Raw genomic sequence first — 22023 nt, 5'->3', positions numbered from 1 at the left:
GTCATGTATCCCTCTGTTCACTGCTCATAATTCTGTTAAAACTTGCACAGCGCTGAGGATGTGCTCTGACTGGATGTCACCTCAGGGAATAAAGTCATTTATCTAGATTACTTTTTCCTCTTCTTCCTTGGCTTTTAATTCCATACCTACAGGCAAGTCGGTAAGTCATTACTCACGTGTATTAAATGCATTTAAGGGGTGCAGGCCTTCGGGGACTGCCTGGCCCCGCTGCAGTCCGTTTCACTTGGCCTTGGCAATGGATTCCTCCTTCTCACACAGGACACTTTCTTCTGCTGCTTTGACCTTAAGTGGTGGTTCTTTTCAGGACTGAAGATGAAGGTTATTTAAATTATAGGCCACTCTGAATTTGGAGCCTGGGTGGAAATACTTACCCTGAACTTATTTGCAGCATCGCCCCGTGCCTGCACACCAGTGATGCTGTAGGTAGGGAATCCTCACCCTGCCCTAGACTGTGCAGGCAAGTACACTGGTTTTGTGCATTTCTTTTTTTAACCAGACCAGTTTAGTAGGTGAGTCCATGACCAGTCAGGCTGGGAGAGGCCAGGCAGAACTGTGACTGTGCCATTCCTGGCACAATGAAGAATGTGTACAGTGGCTGTTACTGTCGATAGAGAGGATTGATAAGCCACCTTTGCTGTGCTACGTGGTTGTGTAACAGCTTAGATAACAGCATATGGCAGCTAAATATGAAGAAGTTCTGTTCTGAAGGGTCTGAGGTGTTCACATGACTCCATCTGCTGAACTGTTATAAAAACAGGAAAGCGATGCAGGCTCTCACTAGATAGGAGAACAGTCATGTCTGAATGTGCTGAAAGAGCACAGAGATAGCTAATTGGGCAGCTTTTACAGGAAAGCAAATGTCACTAAAGAAGTACAGGACTACTTCCTTTTTTCACTGAGCTGGACCATGGCTTTTAGAAAGAAGGCAAAGACAGGGACTGGGAGAATGAAGAACCGCCCACTGTAGTGGAAGCTGAGGTTGGTGACCATCTAAGGAACCTGAAGGTGCACAAGTCCATGGGACCTGATGAGATGCATCCGTGGGTCCTGAGGGAACTGGCAGATGAAGTTGCCGAGCCTTTTTCTATTGTATTAGAGAAGTCGTGGCAGTCCGGTAAGATTCCGACTGACTGGAAAAGGGGAGATATAACCCCCATTTTTAAAAAGGGAAGAAAGGAAGACCCGGGGAAATAGAGGCTGGTCAATCTCACCTCTGTGTCTGGCAAGGTCATGGAGCAGATTTTCCTGGAAACCATGCTGAGGCACAAGGAGAGCAAGGAGGTGATTGGTGACAGCCAACATGGCTTCACTAATGGCAAATCGTGCCTGACCAGTTTGGTGGCCTATGACAGGGTTACAGCGTTGGTGGACAAGGGACAAGCAACTGATGTCATCTACCTGGACTTGTGCAAGGCATTTAACACTGTCCCACACAACATCCTTCTCTCTAAACTGGAGAAACATGGGTTTGATGGACGGACCACTCGGTGGATAGGAATTTGGCTAGATGGCCGCACTCAGAGACTGGTGGTCAACAGCTCAGTGTCCAGGTGGAGACTGGTGATGAGTGGTGTTCCTCAGGTGTCCATGTTGGACCCGGCCCTGTTCAACATCTTTGTTGGTGACATGGACAGTGGGACAGCGTGCACCCTCAGCAAGTTCGCCGATGACACCAAGTTGTGTGGTGCCATGGACACGCTGGAGGGGAGGGATGCCATCCAGAGGGACCTGGACAGGCTGGAGAGGTGGGCCCGTGCCAACCTCATGGAGTTCAACCAGGCCAAGTGCAAGGTCCTGCACGTGGGTGGAAGCAATCCAAGGCATAAATCCAGGCTGGGCAGAGAATGGATGGAGAGCGGCCCTGAGGAGAAGGACTTGGGGGTGCTGGTGGGAGAGAAGCTCAACACGAGCTGGCAATGCGTGCTCGCAGCCCAGAAAGCCAACAGTGTGGGCAGCAGGTCGAGGGAGGGGATCCTGCCCCTCTGCTCCGCTCTGGTGAGACCCCCCTGCAGCGCTGTGTCCAGCTCTGGAGCCCCCAACAGCAGAAGGACGTGGAGCTGTTGGAGAGGGTCCAGAGGAGGCCACGCAGATGCTGAGAGGGCTGGAGCAGCTCTGCTGTGAGGCCAGGCTGGGAGAGCTGGGGCTGTTCAGCCTGGAGAAGAGGAGGCTCCGGGGAGACCTGGGAGCGGCCTCCCAGTGCCTAAAGGGGGCCTACAAGAAAACTAGGACTTTGACAAGGACATGTAGTGATAGGACAAGGGGTAATGGCTTTAAACTGTAAGAGGGTAGGTTTAGATTGATAAGAAAGAAATTCTCTACTGTTAGGGTGGTGAGGCACTGGCCCAGGCTGCCCAGAGAGGCGGTGGATGCCCCATCCCTGGAAACGTTGCAGGCCAGGTTGGCCGGGGCTCTGAGCAACCTGATCCGGTTGGAGATGTCCCTGCTCCTGGCAGGGGGTTGGAACTGGATGATCTTTGAGATCCCTTCCCACCCAAACTGTTCTGTGATTATATGAATCTTAAATCCCTTAAAAATTCCAAGTGATTGATGAAATTTCTCAAAATTCAGCTGATTAGATCCCATGGTGAGTGAATTATTTGCAAAAAAATGTGCACTTAGATTCTCCTTTGCAGTCACTGAATCTGTGGTTTTTGTTTTAGTGGACTGGTAACCCCAGTATGTGCTGTGTGTAGGTATTCTCAAGCTGTTCAAATGCCTTCCAGTTTGTTTAAGACTAAACTCTTGCTGAACCAGTCTCTCAGTGTCAAAGTCCTTTCTTGGAGTACGGTGAACCGCTGCATTGCTCTGGTACCTTGGGTCGCTTTGTTACCTTGCGTACCAGCCTTGTAGAGCTGTGCTTCTTGGCAGCTGAATTCCCCTCAGCCTGTGTTTATTGCTGTTCCTGGCCGTTAACGTCAGGCTGTCCGTATTTAGTGTCACGTACTTGGGTCAGCTTGTGTACACTGAGTGTCCTGGGATGATGTTACGTTCTTGTTCAAAAGAAGTCTTTGATCGATGGATACGCTTATGATTTGCCACATGAATCCAGAAAAGTTTACTTTTGAAGTATTCTTGGCAGTACCTGGCCCACCTTGCAGTGCTATCGGGTGCCGCGCTACCTTCATGCTGCCCTGACACTGCAACCCTGCCCTGGGTGGCTGCTGGACACATGAACCTTCTACAGCGAGGAGACTGCTTCCTTCTGCTTATTTTCCTGCCTGTCTTGTTGCCAACACTCCAAAACCTAGTGTCTCTCTTCTGCTGGGAGCAGGAACCCGGCGGAGCCAGGCAGCTTTCCAGAAAGTCCCTTTTTGCACCTCCAGCTTTTGCTGATTTGGTAACTTCTGCTGAGCGTAAATAAAACTGAAGTTAGCCTGAGCTGCTTGTCTGTGCTGCATTTTAACGTGCGTGGGAACGGATTTTGAAAGCCTGACATGCAGCATTGCCTCTGTTTTAAGCTAAACGCTGTATCTAGACACACAAAGAGTTTGGCTTTTGAGAGGTTGACAGGAGTACTGTGCTACCCAAGGACAGGCACGTCTTGGTGGAGTATCTCCTCTTCACTGGGCTGAAGGTCAATGAAGTATCTTCAGTTTCCTTTTTTCGAAGGACTCCCAGCTGTGTCCTTGGAACGCTGTGTTACCTAGAAAGGAGCAGCCATTTTCTTCCACCTGAGCTGTGTCACAGACCCAGTCTCCACGCTGTTCTTCTGGAAAATGTTTCATGCCGTTTGGTAGCAACATCTCTCTTTTCACCCGGCATGAGAGGCTCTGTTTGAGAGTCTTGAACCTGCTTCCCCTTTGCACTCTGTTGACACAGTCTTCTGCTCCTTCCAGGGCAGGTCAACCTTCTGGTTTTGTGTCTGCATTTTTTAATAAGCTGTTTGATCAAGTTGGCCTCTTTATTGCCATTCAGCTTCCTGCTTTAGTCTTTTGGAGAACATATTGTGTCTTCAGATAGATGCTGTTCCTCCCAAAGAGTCTGTAGAAACCGTGTCAGAACCGATAACGGACAGAGTGTCTTACCATGGCCACTTTCTTGTGTCTGGGTGAGAAGGGGTGAGGAGGCAGTGTCTTTTATTTGGGAAGCAGAATACTGGCATTGGCAAGTTTGAATTTCAGCTGGTGACGTTAGTACGTATTCTCTAGGAATGAAGAGATTTGTTTATACATACCCATTTCAGACCATGTTGGTTTTTTTTAACCAAACTATCTGATTGATCCTCTGTTGTTATTTCCTGCTTGTGATGACTTTTGCATGCTTTCACCAAGGTCCTAGCAACAGGACCATCTTCTTTGCAGGTAGATAATACTCTTGATGCCGGTGTCAGTCAGTGAGAGAAGTAATCTTGGAGTAAGCCGGGCCCTTGGACTGTTCTGTGTGACATCCTCTCTGTATCAGCTTTGGGCTTTCCATCGGTGGCCAGACGCCACACCTCACTCCATCTCAGTGTCATGGTTCCTTGGGTCAATCTGAGACGTGAAAGATTCTCTTTACTGTGTAAATTGCCTGGTTTTGTGGCCTCTGCAAAAGGTGTCTTGACTCTTCACCTGCTATTCCGTGCAGTAGACTGTTGGGATTGGCGTGCCTGGCAGCGCAAACATTTGCTGTGCTTGCATGTGTTTTGCCTTTTGCCCTCAGCAGTGGTTCTGTATGGCATGCAAGTACTTAAGTACTGAGTTGCAGTTCCTCTGACCATCAAGCTGCCTTTCACTGGTTTGCCTGGTTTGCTGAATACTTAAGATCTTAGAATCGCAGAATCTTTCATGGTGGGAAGGGCCTCAGGATGTCGCCTAGTCCCATTCAGACCTTCAGAAAGTGTATGTGTAGATGATAACAGACACCTCACTACCCTCTTTGACATCAACATTTGATGGGAACCAGGCCTTTCCAGCTCCGACAGGAATGGATGAAGTTTGGGGTTTGGACTGTTGCCGGCAAGGTCCACTTGGCAATTCTTTTGCCCAGCTGTTCTATCTTTCTCATGGAGAATCTGCCTATAGGTTTGGACCGTAGAGGAGATGTCAAATCTGAGGACTTGGTGGGCTGCCACTGAAGAAGTCAGTGGCCTCTGAAGAAGTCCTTTCAGAAGCAGACATCTGTACTGCTAGTATCTACAAAAATATGCTTCGTGTCTTATCTGAGAAGGCCAGGGATCCCTCTCAGATGCACTTTTCTAGTCATGGTCAAAGATCAAATCTATTTTGTCCTTTTCCTCAAATCACTTTCTTTTGTGGGCTGTGTGAAGCTTGTTGGGGAGTGTGTGCTGGTAGTTCTTGCTTAAGCTTGCCTTGGCAGCTCTGGTTCCCAGGCTTGCTCTGCCCATCCATGTAACTTGAGGTTTCAGCCACTTTTGAACCTCCTGTCAGGACTTGCAGTGAGTGCTTGATCTAGCTCACTGTGCAGGTTGCATCTGGTTCTCTAGGGTAAACTCATGACCTTCTTCTCTTTGGGTGAATGTCATGGAGAGCAGGAAGATGCTAAACAGGTACGCTCTGTTAATTGCACCCATAGCATTTTCATCTAGTCCAACCTGCTGCTCTGACCAAGCACACTCACCTAGAACAGATTGCTCGGGGCCGTGTCCAGCTGGGTCTTGAATACCTCTGAGGATGGAGACTCCATAACCTCCGTGGGCAGTCCCCAATAGCGCGTGATCAGCCTTGCAATGAAAAGCTTTCTCTTCTCTTTACATGGAGCTACATTTCAGTTTGTGCCTGTCCCCTCCTGCCCTGTCAATGGACACCACTCAGAAGTGTCTTTCTCTTCTTTCCTCCCTCCCATCAGGTGTTTATACACATTGGTGAGGGTCACCCTTCCCTACCCTGTCCCAAGTCTTCTCTACTCCAGACTAAACAATCTTACCTCTCACAGCCTCTCGTTGAATGACAGATGCTCAAGACCTTTGATCATCCTTGTGATCCTTTGCTGGGCTCTCTCTGGTATGACACTGTCTCTCGTGTACTGGGGAGCCCTGAACTGGACACTGTCCTCCAGGTGTGGTGTCACTGAGAAGAGAGGAAGAATCATCTCCCTCGATCTGGAAGTAACATTCCTCCTAATGAAGCTCAGGATGCTGTTGGCCATCTTTATTGCAAGACCGGTTGCTGGTTCACATTCGACTGTCCTCCAGGACCCTCAGGTCCTTTTCTGCAAAGTCACTGTCCAGCCAGCTGTCCCCCAGCCTGTGCTGGTGCATGGGTTGTTCCTGCCTAGGTAGAAGACTTTGCATTTCCCTTTGTTGACCTGCATGAAATTTGTGTTGGTCTGTATCTCCATTCAGCTGAGGTCTGTCTGAATGACAGCACCATCAAGTGCATGAAACACACCTTCCAGTTCTGTCATCTGCAAACTCTGTCCCCAGATCCTGTTTGTTAACAGAGGTTAAACAATGTTGGCTCCCATATGGGTGCCTGGCATACAGTGCTAGTGACTGGCCTCTAGGTGGACTTCATGCCACCGATCACAACTCTTTGAGCCCAGCAGTTTAACCAGTTCTTAGTCCATTGTGCTGTCCCAGTTATTTAGTCTGTACTTACCCATAAATAACACTTTGTTTGTGTGACCACCTGGAGTTGTGGTTATAGAATTGTTAGGGTTGGAAGGGACCTTTAAAGCCCATCCAGTCCAACCCCCCTGCCAGGAGTAGGGACATCTCCAACCGGATCAGGTTGCTCAGAGCCCCGTCCAGACTGGCCTGGAACGTTTCCAGGGATGGGGCATCCAGCCTGACTCTGTCCCCTCAGGAGCCTTTCCTCCCACTTCCCTGTTGTCTCCATCTCAGTGTGGGAGGAGAGGCAGGACTGATGTTTAGGGATGTTCCTGGTTTGGTGGAGCCACAACACAACTTAGTGCTGCAAGTTCTGGAAGCCTTTGGCTGTCGTTCAGCTTTCCCTTGCGTGCCAGCCTGCCACACACAGCTCTCCTGTAGCGCTTTGCTGCTGGAGCTGTAAGGGGGAAGGAAGGCAGAAGAAAATTGAGGACATCTTCAGGCCCTTCTGCTTCTGACTGTTTTATTTGCTGCCCCAGCTCTGGAGAGGGGGAGACAGAAGCAGACACAGAGCAGAGCTGGCTTGTGCAGAGCCAGGCTGGACTGGCAGCGAGGGATGAAGCTGTGCAGATTGCCAGCCAGACACAAGTACCTGAGAGAAACGCTTGTCCTTATTCCCAGGCTGGCTCATCTCCTGGCTATGTGAGCACGCTAAGCTTGTGCTGATTGCCTTTTTCCCTTGGTGCAGTGCTGTATCTGCACTACTTAACAGCAGAACTTCTGGAAGAGCAGGCTGATCTCTGTTCAGGCCAGTGCACGGACAGAGCAAACACACGTGTATCTCCAGCATCTCTGTGGCCTCGTTTTCCTGTCGTGCTGCTTGGAAGATTGCATCACGGTAACGGAGATCTCTTTTTGTTTGGTGTTTTAGATGGATCCTGAATATCGAGTGAAAAAATTCTTGGCCCTTCTGAGAGAAGAAGGAACGTAAGTACTCTTATTTTAAAGCATTGTATAAAATTCTGTTCTTTGCTCAGAAACAAGCATGTTTTTGAGGGGAAACTGCAGTGTAGTGCATGCAATCTCACTGTTGGCCCCTCCTGTATGTACAGAACCATATACTGGATCTAGCTGAAGATGTCCCTGCTCCTTGCAAGGGGTTGGACTGGATGGGCTTTAAAGGTCCCTGCCAACCCTAATGATTTTACGATTCTATGATATATGCCAATATACAGAGCTATATGCCAGTTGTTATGGGAGGGGGGAACTCCTGAAGACTTTTTGAGAATCTCCACGCCTGAATTCTCTGCTTTTCTTAATTTATGTGTGACTTTAAAATTTAAATGAGATATTGGACCACAATTTAGCTTTCTTTAAGCAAAGCAAATCAGAAGGGATTCTGCTAGAGTTAAAATCCAGCTGTTTATCTAAAATCTGGAACTTTGATTTCTTGTATTTCTCCAATCTGAGAGAAGGATGTTCTACTCTTTCCCCTGTAGGTATCACAGGGAATAGTTGAGCGCAGTCTTGACAGTGGCATCTCCTAGAAAATGACTTTCTAATACATGTAGGGCAGTACCTGTGCTGGGGAAACTCACAGCAGTATCTATCCTGGCTACATGTGAGTGGGTTCCAGTGTATGCTTGATGCTTTTATACGTGTGCATGCTTTCCTGATGGATTTGGCTTCTTTTGCAAGAGTTCCTTCCATAGACTGAAGGTGGACCAAGTGCAAGATCAACAGCTGGAAAAGTGACCAACCTGGAGAATATACACTGGGATCTTTACTCTTCTGTGTTCAGCACGCTGGACGAAGTGAAATGCTCCCCTGTTTTCAAGAACCCACTGTGGAATCTGCATGTTTAGTGCAATACAGTATCTTTATTCTTTGTCTTTAATATACTGGTGTCATGTGGAAGTGTCTTCTAGAACACTGTGCTTCTGTCTCTGTGCAGGCAAGGCTGCATTCTCATTTGATTTTAGCATGGGGGAAATGTCCTGTAAGTTTTGAAGCTAATGCTCACTTGTGTCCAGCATCCAGTTGCTATGACAGGAAAGAAATCCTGACTTTCAATAAAACCTGCCAGTCTGTGGTGGAGGCGTATTAAAGCACTGCCGTGTGGTGTCCTGATCTGATCAACGTCATCCGCTGCCTCACTGAACACTGAGCCAGCCTGATAACCTAAAGACAGTGCCCACGATAATTCAGCTCCAGAATTTCTAGATGCTGATAGCTGCTTGTTTTGTACGCAGGGATTTTGTGGCCTGACGAGAGAGGCTTGCCAGTGGCATTAGGGAGCAGAAGGAGGCAGGGAAGTGTGTTGGTCAGAGTAGAGGAAACTCCCAAATCCAGTATTTAAGGCATCAAAGCTCGTTGCTAACTCAACAATAGTTTGAGAGAAGCTGATTCCAGCCTGAAATCTCTTAATGAGTGCGATGTTGACGGCAGCTTTGGGTATTAGCCAGCCTCATTAGATCCTGATTTCTGCCGTGTTACCAAAGGTTGAAATTCCTCCTCAGAGATAGAGAGGAAGCCAAGCTCTGCAGATGCACGAGGTGTGTATTGCCATGTTTTTGCACTGGAATAAAGGAATGTATCAAACCTTGCGATGTGGTCCTTCCCCAAAAGTCATCTCACGTCGATGAGGTGCTGTCGGCGATTACTGCGTGAGGCTGCTCCCCTCTGGTTCTTTGGCTCCACATGTTTAATAAGGTTCGTGGAACATACCTCAACTTGGTGGGGCACGAAATCAAAGCCATTTATGAGCTCCTAGTCAGTGTAGCTTCCTAAACTTGACCAGACACGCTGCTAAGGGCTAGCAGCTTATACCCAAAGCAGTGTTCCCAGGGAAGGGGGGCGCTTCACGTCCTTTCAGGCCCAGAGGTGAAGGTACCGTAGTCCTTAGTGCGTACTCAACAGCAGTTGGAGTATTATAGTCACTCCACTCTGGTCCCTTTTCCTTTGGCAGTGCTGTTCTGTTGTGATGACATTGCAAGCTCCAGTGGTGATTATTCCCTCTGATTTTGTGTACGATCTCGTGAATTTATTTTTTCCTTTCCTTCCTCTGCTAGTCCTAGCGACAGCAGCACACATTAACTTATATTTCTGAGAAAATGATGTAAACCTTATTGTGTCTTTGTCCAGAATGATATTGATGAATAAATATCTGGTTTAATTGCACATTCAATGGACTCAATAAAAAGCACAACTACCTGTGATGATCTGGGTGAGATATGTGTCTTTGGTGCTAGTCAAGCAGAGGTGTAGATGTGGAGTGCTGATGTACAGCATGACGGTGACAAAGCTGTTCCTGGGCTGCTGATCGCTAGAGGGATGCTCAGTTTGCACGCGGGCATGGATGGATTGAATACATCCACAGCCTGGAGAGCTTGACCACAGGTCAAGGCGTTGGTTGAGAAGACCTCTGGTTCAGCCCATCCCGAGTTTCCTGGACCTTGCAGTGCTGAGGAAGCCCTGAAGGTGTACACGTGTGTGTGCATGAGTTAAGCGTACCACGCTTGAAAGCCATGTTGGGAAACCAGGGTGTGACAATCCCACCCATTCCAACCTATTCCAAGGAGCCCCTTCCCACCATGTTTTCTCAGTGATGCACTACCTGGGCAAGAGTGCCTTGGTAGGGAAAGCTGTATTGCTTTAGACAGTAAGGGCCAAGTTCTCCTCCTGTATCCTTTTGCTGCTTTTTCCTGAACCTTCCGGAAGGGTAACTCTCTCTAAAATTGAAATGTATTTATCTTTGGTTAACTACTCAAGGTGTTGGGATGGGTTTTGGGGGATGGAGTGTGGTGGTGGAAGAAGGCTTGGGATGCTGGGCAGACATACAGATAGCTTCTGCTCATAAAGCTGGTAGGCTCAACGTGCTCCAAGAGCCCGGACTTTACGGTTGTCTGGTTTGTTAGCAATGCATCACTGGTGTTTGTGTAACCGAGGGCGTGACTGCTGCCATCCGCGAGGAGATGGCACTGGCGGAAGCATGCTGTCTCCAGTGTGCTGCAGTGAAACGGAGCCGGGAGTCATTCACGCAGAGGCAGCGTGGTGTTTCAAACAGCACTCTGCAAGAAGGCAGATGTAATTGGTTTGTGCGTAAACTGGGGATCGGTGTAGGAATATAGACATTCTATTTATTTATTTATTTTTACCCTTCACATAGATATATTTGAGGCCAGGGCTGTGGAAAATTGTGTCCACTTGAAAACATTGTTAATGTAGAGGTGCTGCAGAAACACCCACAAAATCATTCATGGACAGGAGAAGATGTTTTCGTGTGAGAAAATTTGGATCTCAGTCTGTCCAGACCATCAAAGGTGATTCAATGACAAGAACGCTGGCAGGGGAACAGGAAGTCTAAAGCCTGTTTTAATCCAGTAACGGCGCGTTGTACGCACACTGAGATGGCACCCTGTCAATAAAAACCTTAGCATGCAGCTGTCAGATCTCCTTATTTGCTAGGTTTTACCACCATCGTCTTGCATTCTCGTGACTGTCACCGTGCATCAGTAGCTGGATGACGAGGCACCGCTCCCATCGACGTCGTTCAGCAGGACCTAAAGGACCTTCGGAGGCAAACCACACAAGTTGGCAAGTGCATCTTTTGGTTTTTTACCTTCTCTTTAATGATGTACCACAAAAAAAATGCAAGTTGAAATATATTTTTCTCCAAATATATATATTTATATAATATATAATCTTAGTTAACTCAAGTATATACATTGTATAATAAATAATGCTTATAAAAAGAGAAATTTTCTGAATATAAAATAAAAAAAAATTGACCTCTACAACTTTATACAAAACTTTGGATACAGCAGATTGATGGAAAAAGATCTTCCATTCAGTGCTAGAATACCTGGCTACAGTAAAATAATTACAAGGCAATAAATGTTCTATTTAATATTAAATACCTTTTCTTGATTAAAAAACAAACAAACAAACAAAAAAGGGATTTTGTTTAAAGTCAGGTACTTGGTGTCTTTCCAGACACAGAATTTAATAGATACTTTTAAATAGAATGCATATCAGGAGACAGCTTATTTCTGAATCAGGGAGGTTCCTTAGAGTTCTCCTGTGATCTTTAATTTTAGAAAGCGGATGCTTCTCAGGCTGCGTCAGTCCGGGAGCTCTTCGTCGTGCTCTGCCGAGGAGGGACCGGGGATTTTGCTCTGATTCTCTCCAGGCACAGGTTTGAGTGACAGGGCCATGTTCTGGGCTCCACGTGAGGGGTCTGTCACCCGCTTTATTGCTCTTTGCAGTACCGCGTGCTGCTCCTTCCCCTCACTCTGCCCACGGGAATGCAAGACACAGCTTTAATGGTTTAGACGTATTTCTCTGTTCAATCACTGACGCACGAGAAGTGGTGTTGAAACATGGTTGTAGGTCCTCGTGCTCTGTCAGGGCACACACCGGGACAGAGATAATACTTATTTTTTTTTTCTTTTCAAGGTTCAATACACCATGAAAACATAACCGCAAAATGAAGGGAGATGTGGTCGAGGAGGCGAATGTGGCCTGGGGAGCAAGTGGAGGGACAAACACTGGTTCTTGTGCACTGAGATGGGTCGTGGGATGTGTGTGACCACACCCGGGGCCCACGCCCTCTGTGCTCAGTGTGGACCCCAATGACCAAACTGCTGGTAACTCCAGAGACCCTTTGGAAGGAGAGGGTCTGCCTGGGGTCATGCTGTCAGGTCAAGGCTCCCTTCTCCATCTGCCTTTGCCTCTCTTCTGCTGGATTACATGGTTTGACAAATCTGTCTGATGGGGGAAGGCTGACGAGAAGGCTTGGACAGAAATTTCTTCTTGCCGTGGCTTTTCTCTCCCTGTCCCTTACTGATGCTCAGAGCTGGTGCAGCAGGTTGCCTGGTGGGTACCCTATCCCCAGAATGATGCTCTGAGGTCACTCTGGGATATGAAATCATATTAGGGAACACTTACTAAATAGGTGCATCAACTAGGTGGATCTGCCCAGGTCCTTAAAAATCTCTATTGGGCAGCTGCACAGCCAGGAGGCTGCTGGAGTAGTGACACACCCCCGTGTGAGAGGTGGCAGCCTCGCCACATGTGCTCTGCTCTTAGCCTGGGCCAAGCACCAGAGGATCAGCTCTGGGCTCTGGTTTCCTGCCGTTGTCCTCAGAGGGGTTACAGGAGATGATCTGGGGCTGTGGGGAACAGAGGGCAAAGGGGAGGTGAAAGGAGAGACTGGCTGCACGGCTCTGTTCGCATGCTCAACCTGGTTTCTTTCTCCAACATGATCTTGGAGCAGGAAAGAAGGAGCCTGGCTGGTGTGGGGAGCTGGCTACTTTCCTCCTCCTCACCACATCTGCCGAGACCAGGATGGCCATGCCAGCAGGCAGGGGAACGTGTATTTGCTCCAAGTTTCTCTGTAAAATTCATTCCCACCTGAAAACCCTCTATTGGCATTGACACGGGCCAGACCTCAGGAGGAGGACAGAGCTGGAGCTCTGTGCATGCTGCGTTAGCCGCACGCTGACTGGTGTGGCCGTGCCTCACTCGGTCCTGCACAGTCCCTGCTTCTCCCCAGACATTTTGTCATGCCAAACAGCCTGAGAAGAGCCAGCAGATGGGTGATCTAACGTGTCCGTGTCCGCAGCGCCAGGTTTAGCCTTGGACCACCTGGTGCGGGTGAGATGCCGGGAGCCTTCTCCGCAGCGCTGGTGCCAGCTGTGTAAGGGTGTCTGCCCTGACCAAGGGCGTTAGGGTTTTTTATGCCAGCCTCTGGAATGTGAGGCCATCATGTGTGGGCTGATCACAGGGCTGATGGACCCCTTGGCCCTGCTCTGGAGCAACCTCCCATCAGTTCGAGACCTACCTACGTTTACTTGCAGGTGTGGACGTCGTAGACACGTATGCACTCCTGGCAGCTCACGTAGCAGCACCAGTGGAAGATGCAGTGACACTTCTCCTTCCTTTTCTCAGTCCTGGTGTTGTGGCCCCGACCGCAGCACAGCAGGTCACAGCCATCGATCCCGTGGGAGGTGACGTTGCATGTTCTGTCCCTTGTCCCAAAGGAGCCCGTCTCTGGGTTGGGCTCACAAAAATTGGGGGAGTTCTCGTAGTAGACCAGATCCCGCTCCGTCGGTGGCTTGAAAAGAGCGTACTTGGCCCTAAGAGTTTCTACCCATCCCCGAGATTCTCGGTGCTTTTCAACCACCATCTCCGAGGCGCTGTCATATTTATCCTTCAGGTAGTCACCTATTGCCCGGAAATCAGGCTGGGCCCACCAGCAGGTCTTGACCTCGCAGCTTCCTGAGAGACCGTGGCACTTGCACTTCAGGTGCATGTGATCCAGGATGGTCTGTCCGGGGGAGAGAAAACAAGGCGGTCAGCAGCAGCTTACGATGCCCAGCGTTTGCTTCTTTCAACCCCCGACCTTTGCTACCTGGGTGTCAACATCTGATGTGAGCTTGGTCTGGAAAGCGTAGGCTGGTTGTAACGGCATGGGAGATTTGGTGTGGGGCAGAAACATCTCTGGACGGAGACGTTGCACTAGGGAAGCATGACTGAGATGGACAGCTGCTCTGATCATCTACCCAATCCAATCTAATCCAATCTAATCTAATCCCAAGGTCCGATCCTTCCAATGGGGTCTTTTTTGTCATGTGTGTGTGAACAATCAGAACCCAGAGAAGCTGAGGGTTGGAGGATGTGTCTGACATGTGTGGATGTAGACCGATCCCCACGTCCTAGCTTTGGTAACAACCCTTCATTTTATGCCCTGAGTCTGACAGTTTGCACTGGAAAGTGAATGAAATTGTGAATCTAAGGTACCTGTGGCCCAGGGACCTGCTGACAGCAAGGACAGAATAGAATATTTCAATTGGAAGGGACCTACAACAACCATCTACTCCAACAAATCACTGGGGGGGACAGTGTTACAACAGAGAGTACACAGGAAGGAGTAGCTTGGGAGGAAAGTCCTCTTCACTGTTGACCTGGGGTCTCGGGCAGCTGAGTTGGGGTTCTACACGCTGCCTTGGGAGATGTTTGCGTTGGAAGCAAAGCACGTTTTAGTTCTTCTTCACCCCCACCCATCTGTTTGGAGTGAGTGGAGATGATGTGCCCTGGAAAATAATTCTAGAATGTTCCTGCCTGGTCCTGTTATGTCAGGGGGAGCCAGACTGGGCTGTCTGTGCAGGCATGGATGACCTCTGGGCCCGCTGAGCACTCACCGTCCTGCCGGCCTCGTTGTTGTGTCTATTCATGGCTGAGCGGGCGTCTGGCCGGTTCTCGCGGGCATCTGCAAATTCCCGGGACACCAGCACGCCGAAGTCGGCGTCCTCACTGCACCCTCCCCATTTCCAGCCGTCTCCTGGAGGTCCTTTGTGGTGGGAGTCGCAGCCGCAGATGGTGGACGTGCCCTCAGCACAGGAGCGGGTTACTGCGAAGGCCACCCCTGCCGACGCGATGGCATGGACAAAGGCAGACTCTCGCGTGGCTGCGAATAAACAGAATCCATGGGATTACCAGTCAAAGCAGCACTGTTCTCCTTCACAACCCAACCTCCTTCAGCATCATCTAAATCTCATTAAAAAGCAAAAAATTATTTTATTATTTTTTTAATGAACGTTTTCTGAATCAGGTGCTGCTGGCACAGCCCCTTGAAGCACGCAGGCAGGAGTAAGGGGGAGAGAAATGTGACTCCAGCTCTATGCATCGAGCGCAGCATTTCCCCCAGTACAACGCGTGCAGGATTTGATCCCGCGCGGGTGCCCCTGTGGAAACAAAACCTCAGAGCTTGGAGGACCTCAGAAGAGAGATACCGGAGAAATTCCTGGTCTGGAAACCCAGAGGGACTCCGTGCCTGGAGTTAGTGGAAGGGGAGATGACGCTCATACACATGCTGAAAAGGGAAGAGGTACAGATGATACAGGATGGGCAATGGCAGAACAAAGCCTCAGAGCTAGCAGTCGCTGTTAAATTATCTGGACTGACCTATGTCTGGTGACTGCACAGCAGTGGAATAAAACCAGCTGACGGTGTGAAGGTAACTCTGAAGTTGGTCATTAATTATTGAACAGTCCTGGAGGAAATCAAAGCAGACGAAGCTCAAGCCTTGTCTTTGACTGTTGGTGTGCTCCAGGTTCACGGCTGCGGGGAGTGAATTTTGACAGGCCCGGAGGAGCAAAGTTGGAGAAAGTCCTGAAAGCACTGAATGCTGAAGAAAGGGTGAAGTACGTTTCCCAGGATGCCTGGGTGGACTGGGAGCTGGGAATGGGAGCATGTGTGGAACAAAGATAGCTGGGCAGGAGGTGGAGACAAAAGAGAAAATCCACGTGAAGATGAAAGTGCAATGGGTTTGCTGAACTGAAGCATCTCTGTCCGTCACCTCTTCCACCCATGACCATGGCAGGGCAACTTTTAAGCCCTTCCCTTCTCTGGTCATTTTGTGGGGCCCTGACCTGGAGTCTTCATCATGAACCAAAACCCCTCCAGCAGCCCCGCACACTGCAGTACCCTCTGCCTGAGCATCCTGGTCCTTCCTTGCTCAGTGGCGGCTGCCGTAAACACAAGGAACATCTTACTCGGGGTTGTTGTGGACAGAAGTGACCAAAGCCCAGTGTTGAAGGTACCCTGAGATGCAGCCTGGGTGGCTGTTCTGAGCAGCACACCCCAAGCAGCAGCTGGCACGGAACCATCAGGAGAGATGTTCTTGGCCTGCTACAACCAGAGGAAACTTCTGAGATGTTGGAAGAACCAAATAACGATACTGTGAGAAGACCTAGACCTAGCTTTAGAGAATGCAAAAGAAGATGACGTTGTTCACTTGATATGGAGGCATTTTCCTACTGTGAGGTCTGTGAGTCAAGGTCAGGTTTCTGGGAGTCTTGCACTCTGTCTGTAAGCGGACAATACACTGTCAAACTGGAAGGGTATTTCCTGCATCAGATATCTTGGTAGGTCAGCTCTTCAGGAGGTTGCTGAAGAAGTTGTGACATACTCCAAACTCAGCTTGTATTTTGCTGGTATTCCTCCTGATGGCTCTTCCACTGGTTGGAAAGCAGGACAATTACTCACTTCTTTGAATTTCAACCCAAATTAAAGCTCAGCCAGTTTATATCCTTTGTTCCTGTGCTCACATTGACTTTAATCTTCGAGTGGCTTTTCGTGGTCCCTGTATTTAATTCATTGTGCTTGCCAAACCTCCATTTTACCATCCTCAAAGAGCATTCTCTGTTAAGTCTTTCTGTAAAATGTCTGTTACGCTCATCAGCCCGGCTGCCCATCTCTGCCTCTGTTCCTGGGTTCGGTTCCTCTCTCCTGAAGGGTGAGGAGAAGCAAAGCCTCCCTTCCGGCTGAGGACCTTCTGGGGCTGAAGGAGAGCAAGTCCTGCCACAGCTCGGAACAGCTCAGACAGATCTCCAGCCTTAGGACGCAGACCGGCAGGTCCCCGGTGTGCTTCTCTGCTCAGCACAGCGATGGAGACTTTGCTCCCTGGACTTGGACGCCTGGATTCTTGCAGCAGTGTCCTGGCTGTTCAGCTGCAGGGCTGTGCTCAGGATGTTTTTAAAGCTTTCTTTTTTATTTTTTTATGTATTTTTTTTTTTTTTAAGCGGACAGTGTTGTCCTATTTCTACTCATTTTGAAATCAACAGGAGTTTGACCGTTGACTTTGAGAGGCTGTACTGAACACAGGCTTTCCCAAGCACAGCCAAAATATCTCGGTCAACTTTCTCCCTGGGGACATCTTTTGGTCAGACCCTCTCAAGCTGAACCGTGCTCGGTGTGCCACAGTCTGCCTAAGTGCAGCACCCTGGTGAACGACACCAGGGTGCTTTAACCCTGCGTGTCGTCTTATACAGACGGAGACTTTAGGTCTCGGAATTCAGCGCAGATGTTGGAGTCAATCCAGGGACGGCGGTGGCTGGGGTACCACTGCTGGTGAATGGTGCTCTGGGTGCGGTGCAGGAGGTGTTTCCAGCTGCCTTGGGGGTGTCGCTTGACCAAATGATCCAGGCAGTTGTCAGGGGATGTGGGATGAAACCAGAATTTTCTGCTGGCTCAGACCAGTGATGATCTTAGAGACTGTCCCCTCCTCCCGGAGCAGGAGCCACGAACCATCTTCTCAGCTGCCCTGTGCATCCCTCACCTGCTCTTGCCTCATGCCCTGGGAGGTCTTCGCTGCACCAGGTCTTGCACCTTGGCCTGCAGTCTTCTCTGCAGAGGTGAGGTCTAGCTTCCAAAAATTGGACGTCTCGAACTGAGCTTATTTCATCCCTTGTAGGCTATCGGAAAAGGCAGCTCTTGGGTACCTGCCAGCTGCGGAAACGCACATCTCTCTACTGCAGCGTGGGGAACTTGCATGTAGATGCCAAATGTGATCCTAAACCAGAGCTGCTCAGTCCTGTCTTTGCCGGTGGGACTGCACTGTGGTTTTTACTTTCTTTTAATTCAAGCTCTTCCCTCCTTGCCCATCCCACCTTCATACACCAGCAGAGACCCAGCCTCTACCTGCCGAGGTTTTCCTTAGAATCTTTCACCAGCTGCTTATACTGGGACCACTGGGTGCTAGTGGCCGCAGGTTGAAGATCACCGCTCCAACAGGATATTTCAGCTGGACAAAGGCGATTTGGGTGGCCTCAGATCAGAGGAGCCAGCGAGCCCTTCTGGCCTCGGACCAGGACAGGGGCAGAGGGGGAGGACACGAGCCGCTCTCCTTGCCGACGTGCCTTTGCTTTCCGTCCGTGTGAAAAAGCGATGAGCATGTGATGGAGAGCTGCTGCACGTTTTGTGAGTCTCCCTGTGCAGCGGGCGGATGCTGGGATGGGAGCCAAGCTGGGGCCGACGCCGCGGCGGCCGGGTAGAGCGCGATGCGAGCCGCCCCAGGGGGCTGCACCCCTCTTGCGGCTGCCCCCCGCCGCCCCTCGCGCCCCTGCGTCTGCCCGGCCAGCTCTCCGCACGACGCCGGGGCAGGGGCGGGGGACTGAGCTGCAAACACAAACGCCTCGCCTTGAAATTCTCCCCTGGGTCTGGGCGAGGAGCCGGGAGAATTTCCCAGAGATGAAATGCGGGAGCAGCGTTCCCAGAACCAGGGGAGGGGCTGGTGAGGGAGGATTAGAGCCGTCTTGACAGTGCACCACTGCGACTGTCTCCCAGCCAGGCCCGTTACCTGCTGGGACACTCAATTTGCCATTGTTCCCGCGGTGTCACACTGTATTACCAGCATAATGCAGAATGTTTCCGCCGGCCAGCGTACCCACGGCACAGAGCACTGGCATTCCCCAGGAGCACCCCGTAGCAACGGGGCAATGTTCCCCTGTCCTGCCGTCACCCTCCAATCCCGCCAGCCCGGCTGGGAAATCCCTATTGATGGCTCTCCCCAGCCCCCCGCCACTGGATCAGAATGGCTAAAGGGCGTGTGAATGCTGCAGCGATTTGAAACGACTGCGGCGCCGGGATGGTATCGCTCGCCCTGCCTCACAGTAGGGGAGGAAGCTTAGCTCTTTCTCATCGCTATAAGCTTATTTTTCTCTCTCCCTCTCTCCTTTCCCTCCCCCTCCCGTTAAGCTGTTGAGTTTATATCAAGACGGCTCCTGATCCCACACACCCCTGTTTAGATGCAAATGACTGCAAGTGTCATGGCTGAGAAAAGCCATGGGTTATCTTGGTGCGGGTCTGCCTTTTCACAGCTTGTGTCAGGGGCTTAGCCCAACACACAAGGACCCCCGAAGGCAGCCCTGGCCCAGCTGCCTTCTCTGCACCTGGCTCCTCACGAGATGCTGGCACGCTGGCGATGCTGGCACGCTGGCGCTGCTGGCAAGAGGCTTGAGCCCGATTGTGACAGAGGAGAACCTTTCTGGAGAACCAGCGGCGTCTTCCTGGAGAAGGAGAGCAAGCAAAGGGCAGCCGCGGTGTGAGGAGGCAGGGGAAGAGTGGTTCCCCCGTCGCTCAAGATGTGGTGAAATGTATGAGCTTGCTAAGGCTCCTGCCAAACCCGCTCCTGCAGATCCGGTCCTGTCGGCGGCTCAGAGACCTCTTCTCCGACCCAGGAGTCGATCTCCAGATGCCTGTGGGCCCTTCCTGCCTCATGCACTCGCAGCCAGCTCTTTCTGGGCACTGCGCTTTAGCCAAAATCCCAGACTTCTTCACTGATGCAGAAAATGGCAATAGCTCGCCCTCCCAGAGCAGCAGCAACCTGGCTGTTGGCTCAGCCTTGGCTTTGAGGTGGGACTTGGCTGGAAGAGACGTTGTCTTTCAATAAAAACTGACCTTATTTTGAAAAGAGAAGGGAGGGAGAAGAGAGAAGGGGGGAAAGCAGGTTTTTCCTCCCTTGTTGTCCCAGACTGCACACCTGCAGTATAAATCATCTTGGAGAATTTGCTTGTAAAAACATGATCTTACCCCACACTCTGGGGTTGGCTGTTGGGTTTTTGTTTTTTTTTTTTCATAGTCCAGGTTAGAAAAAAAGACATACAAAAAAGAAAACTCTCAGGAAGATAATCAGTGGCCCTAGGAAACCAAAGCCTCACCAGCTACGGCTGCCACACATTTTATGGCAAAAACCTCGTGAGTCTGAATTTCGAGCAGGGGCCATGGGGAGAGATCAGGTCGGCCTAGGCCGAGCCCTTAGCGAGGGTTGGTGTTCGGCAGCCCCCGAGCGGGAACGCTTCGGTGCCCCGGGGGTCTCGCTGTGCTGTGTTTGCTCGAAGCCTGGATGATGCGCCCAGAAGGAGCAGCCGCGAGAAGGTCTGCACGGCCGAAGCACAGCAATTTCCCACACGGCATTGCCCTTCAGACTAAGCTCTGCTTGAATGGGAGCAACTGCGATTAACATTTTTGCAGCTTCTTTAAAATAAAATTATCCTCAACTTCTTTTCAAGCTGTTTTAGAAATGATTTTCCATGCTGTTGTAGTGAGAGCTACACCTTTGAAGTTTTTTCCAAAATAGCTTCCATCTACCTAAGGGAGCAGCAGATGAGATTACTCAGCGGTGATTTCATCCAGGTAGTTATCACAGCTTAAGTGCTGTCTGTCTTGGGCTTGGCATTTAATGCCTACTGGCCTACAGCAGAGTGCAAACTGCAAGAGTGATTGTCGTCTTATTTTGAGTCTTGCTATTAATTAATGATTCTTAGTTTCTGGGGTTACACCCCTCCATGCGTCCTGGAAGCCAGTGAGAAGTGAACACAGCAAGAGCTGCCACAGATGCTCAGGGCTTGGCCATGCGTAAAACACACATCTGGCAACGATCGCAGATATCATAGAATCACAGAATCTTTAAGGTTGAAAGAGACCTCCAAGATCATCAAGTCCAACCATCAACCCAACACCACCATGTCTACTAAACCATGTCTCCCAGTGCCACATCTACACGTTCTTTCAACACCTCCAGGGATGGGGACTCCACCACTTCCCTGGGCAGCCTGTTCCAGTGCCTGACCACTCTTCCAGTAAAGAAGTGTTTCCCAATATCCAACCTAAACTTCCCTGCTGCAACTTGAGGCCATTTCTTCTTGTCCTATTGCTCATTACTTGGGAGAAGAGACCAACACCCACCTCCCTACAGCCTCCTCTCAGGCAGTTGTAGAGAGCAATGAGGTCTCCCCTCAGCCTCCTCTTCTCCAGACTGAACAACCCCAGTTCCCTCAGCTGCTCCTCATACGCCTTGTTCTCCAGACCCCTCACCAGCTTCGTTGCCCTTCTCTGGATGCACTGCAGCACCTCAACGTCCTTGTGCTGAGGGGCCCAAAACCGCACAGTGTTCACGGTGTGACCACACCAGTGCTGAGTACAGGGGGATGATCACTTCCCTACTCCTGCTGGCCACCCTGTTCCTGATAGAAGCCAGAATGCTGTTGGCCTTCTTGGCCACCTGGGCACACTGCTGGCTCATGTTCAGCCGACTGTCTACCAGCACCCTCGGGTCCCTTTCCGCCGGGCAGCTTTCCAGCCACCCTTCCCCAAGCTGTAGAACTGCATGGGGTTGTTGTGACCGAAGTGCAGGACCCGACACTTGGCCTTGTTGAACCCCCATCCAGTTCACCTCAGCCCATCGGTCCAGCCTGTCCAGATCCCTCTGCAGAGCCTTCCTCCCCTCCAGCAGTTCCAGGTTATGGGCTCAAAACTCCTGATTTCTGTTGCAGCTGCACTGGGACAACAGCCTGGGAGGAGGCGATGCTGCGGAGGCAACAGGAGTGCCCAGCAGCCCTACGCACAGCCCCCTCGGCACGGACAAGCAGTGTTGGTCCCTGGATTCACCACAGCTAATGAGACCTCCCAGGGCAGGACAAAAGCTTTGTCACTGCAAGTGTTGTCTCTTCCTGCAGCTGAGAAAGCAGTGGCTGAAAGGGTTCTGTTTATCCCTGCGGATGCTCACGCTGCAAACTTTGGGAATCGCGAAGGATTTCCTGGTGTTACTGGTTGCTACACAGGTGAAATGAGTCCCATCCCTTCTCCGCTCATTAATTCTCGAGGCAGCAGTGAGAAGACGTCCGCACATTTAAAAAATGTGAATAATAACCACAGTCAGATGGGTTGGC

The 22023-nt window shown here is 50.3% G+C and overlaps 2 protein-coding genes across 3 annotated transcripts in view; one reads left to right on the top strand and one right to left on the bottom strand.

Moving 5' to 3' along the window:
• NSF (N-ethylmaleimide sensitive factor, vesicle fusing ATPase) overlaps positions 1 to 9729 on the top strand; it is an 83036-nt gene extending 73307 nt beyond the window's left edge. The window contains exons 20-21 of one of the 2 annotated variants that reach the window (XM_086766748.1): positions 7443 to 7498; positions 8210 to 9729. In XM_086766748.1, the coding sequence (XP_086622874.1) occupies positions 7443 to 7498; positions 8210 to 8228 (75 nt within the window). In that variant the 3' untranslated portion in view covers positions 8229 to 9729. Of the gene's footprint in view, positions 1 to 7442; positions 7499 to 8010 lie in introns of both variants that reach the window. The other variant, XM_086766749.1, reaches the window with a different exon arrangement.
• Positions 9730 to 13361: 3632 nt separating this feature from the next.
• The window catches only part of WNT3 (Wnt family member 3), a 49120-nt gene continuing 40458 nt past the window's right edge, over positions 13362 to 22023 (bottom strand). The window contains exons 3-4 of the mRNA XM_086766575.1: positions 14716 to 14981; positions 13362 to 13841 (exon numbers count right to left, since the gene is read on the bottom strand). Coding sequence (XP_086622701.1) covers positions 13362 to 13841; positions 14716 to 14981 — 746 coding nt within the window. The remainder of the gene's footprint in view (positions 13842 to 14715; positions 14982 to 22023) is intronic.

The sequence above is a fragment of the Chlamydotis macqueenii genome, chromosome 25, assembly GCF_036417535.1.
Source record: "Chlamydotis macqueenii isolate bChlMac1 chromosome 25, bChlMac1.mat, whole genome shotgun sequence".
In the NCBI taxonomy this organism is placed as follows: domain Eukaryota; kingdom Metazoa; phylum Chordata; class Aves; order Otidiformes; family Otididae; genus Chlamydotis; species Chlamydotis macqueenii.
Note: the sequence above shows the minus strand (reverse complement) of the source record. Positions and strands in the feature narration are given on the sequence as shown.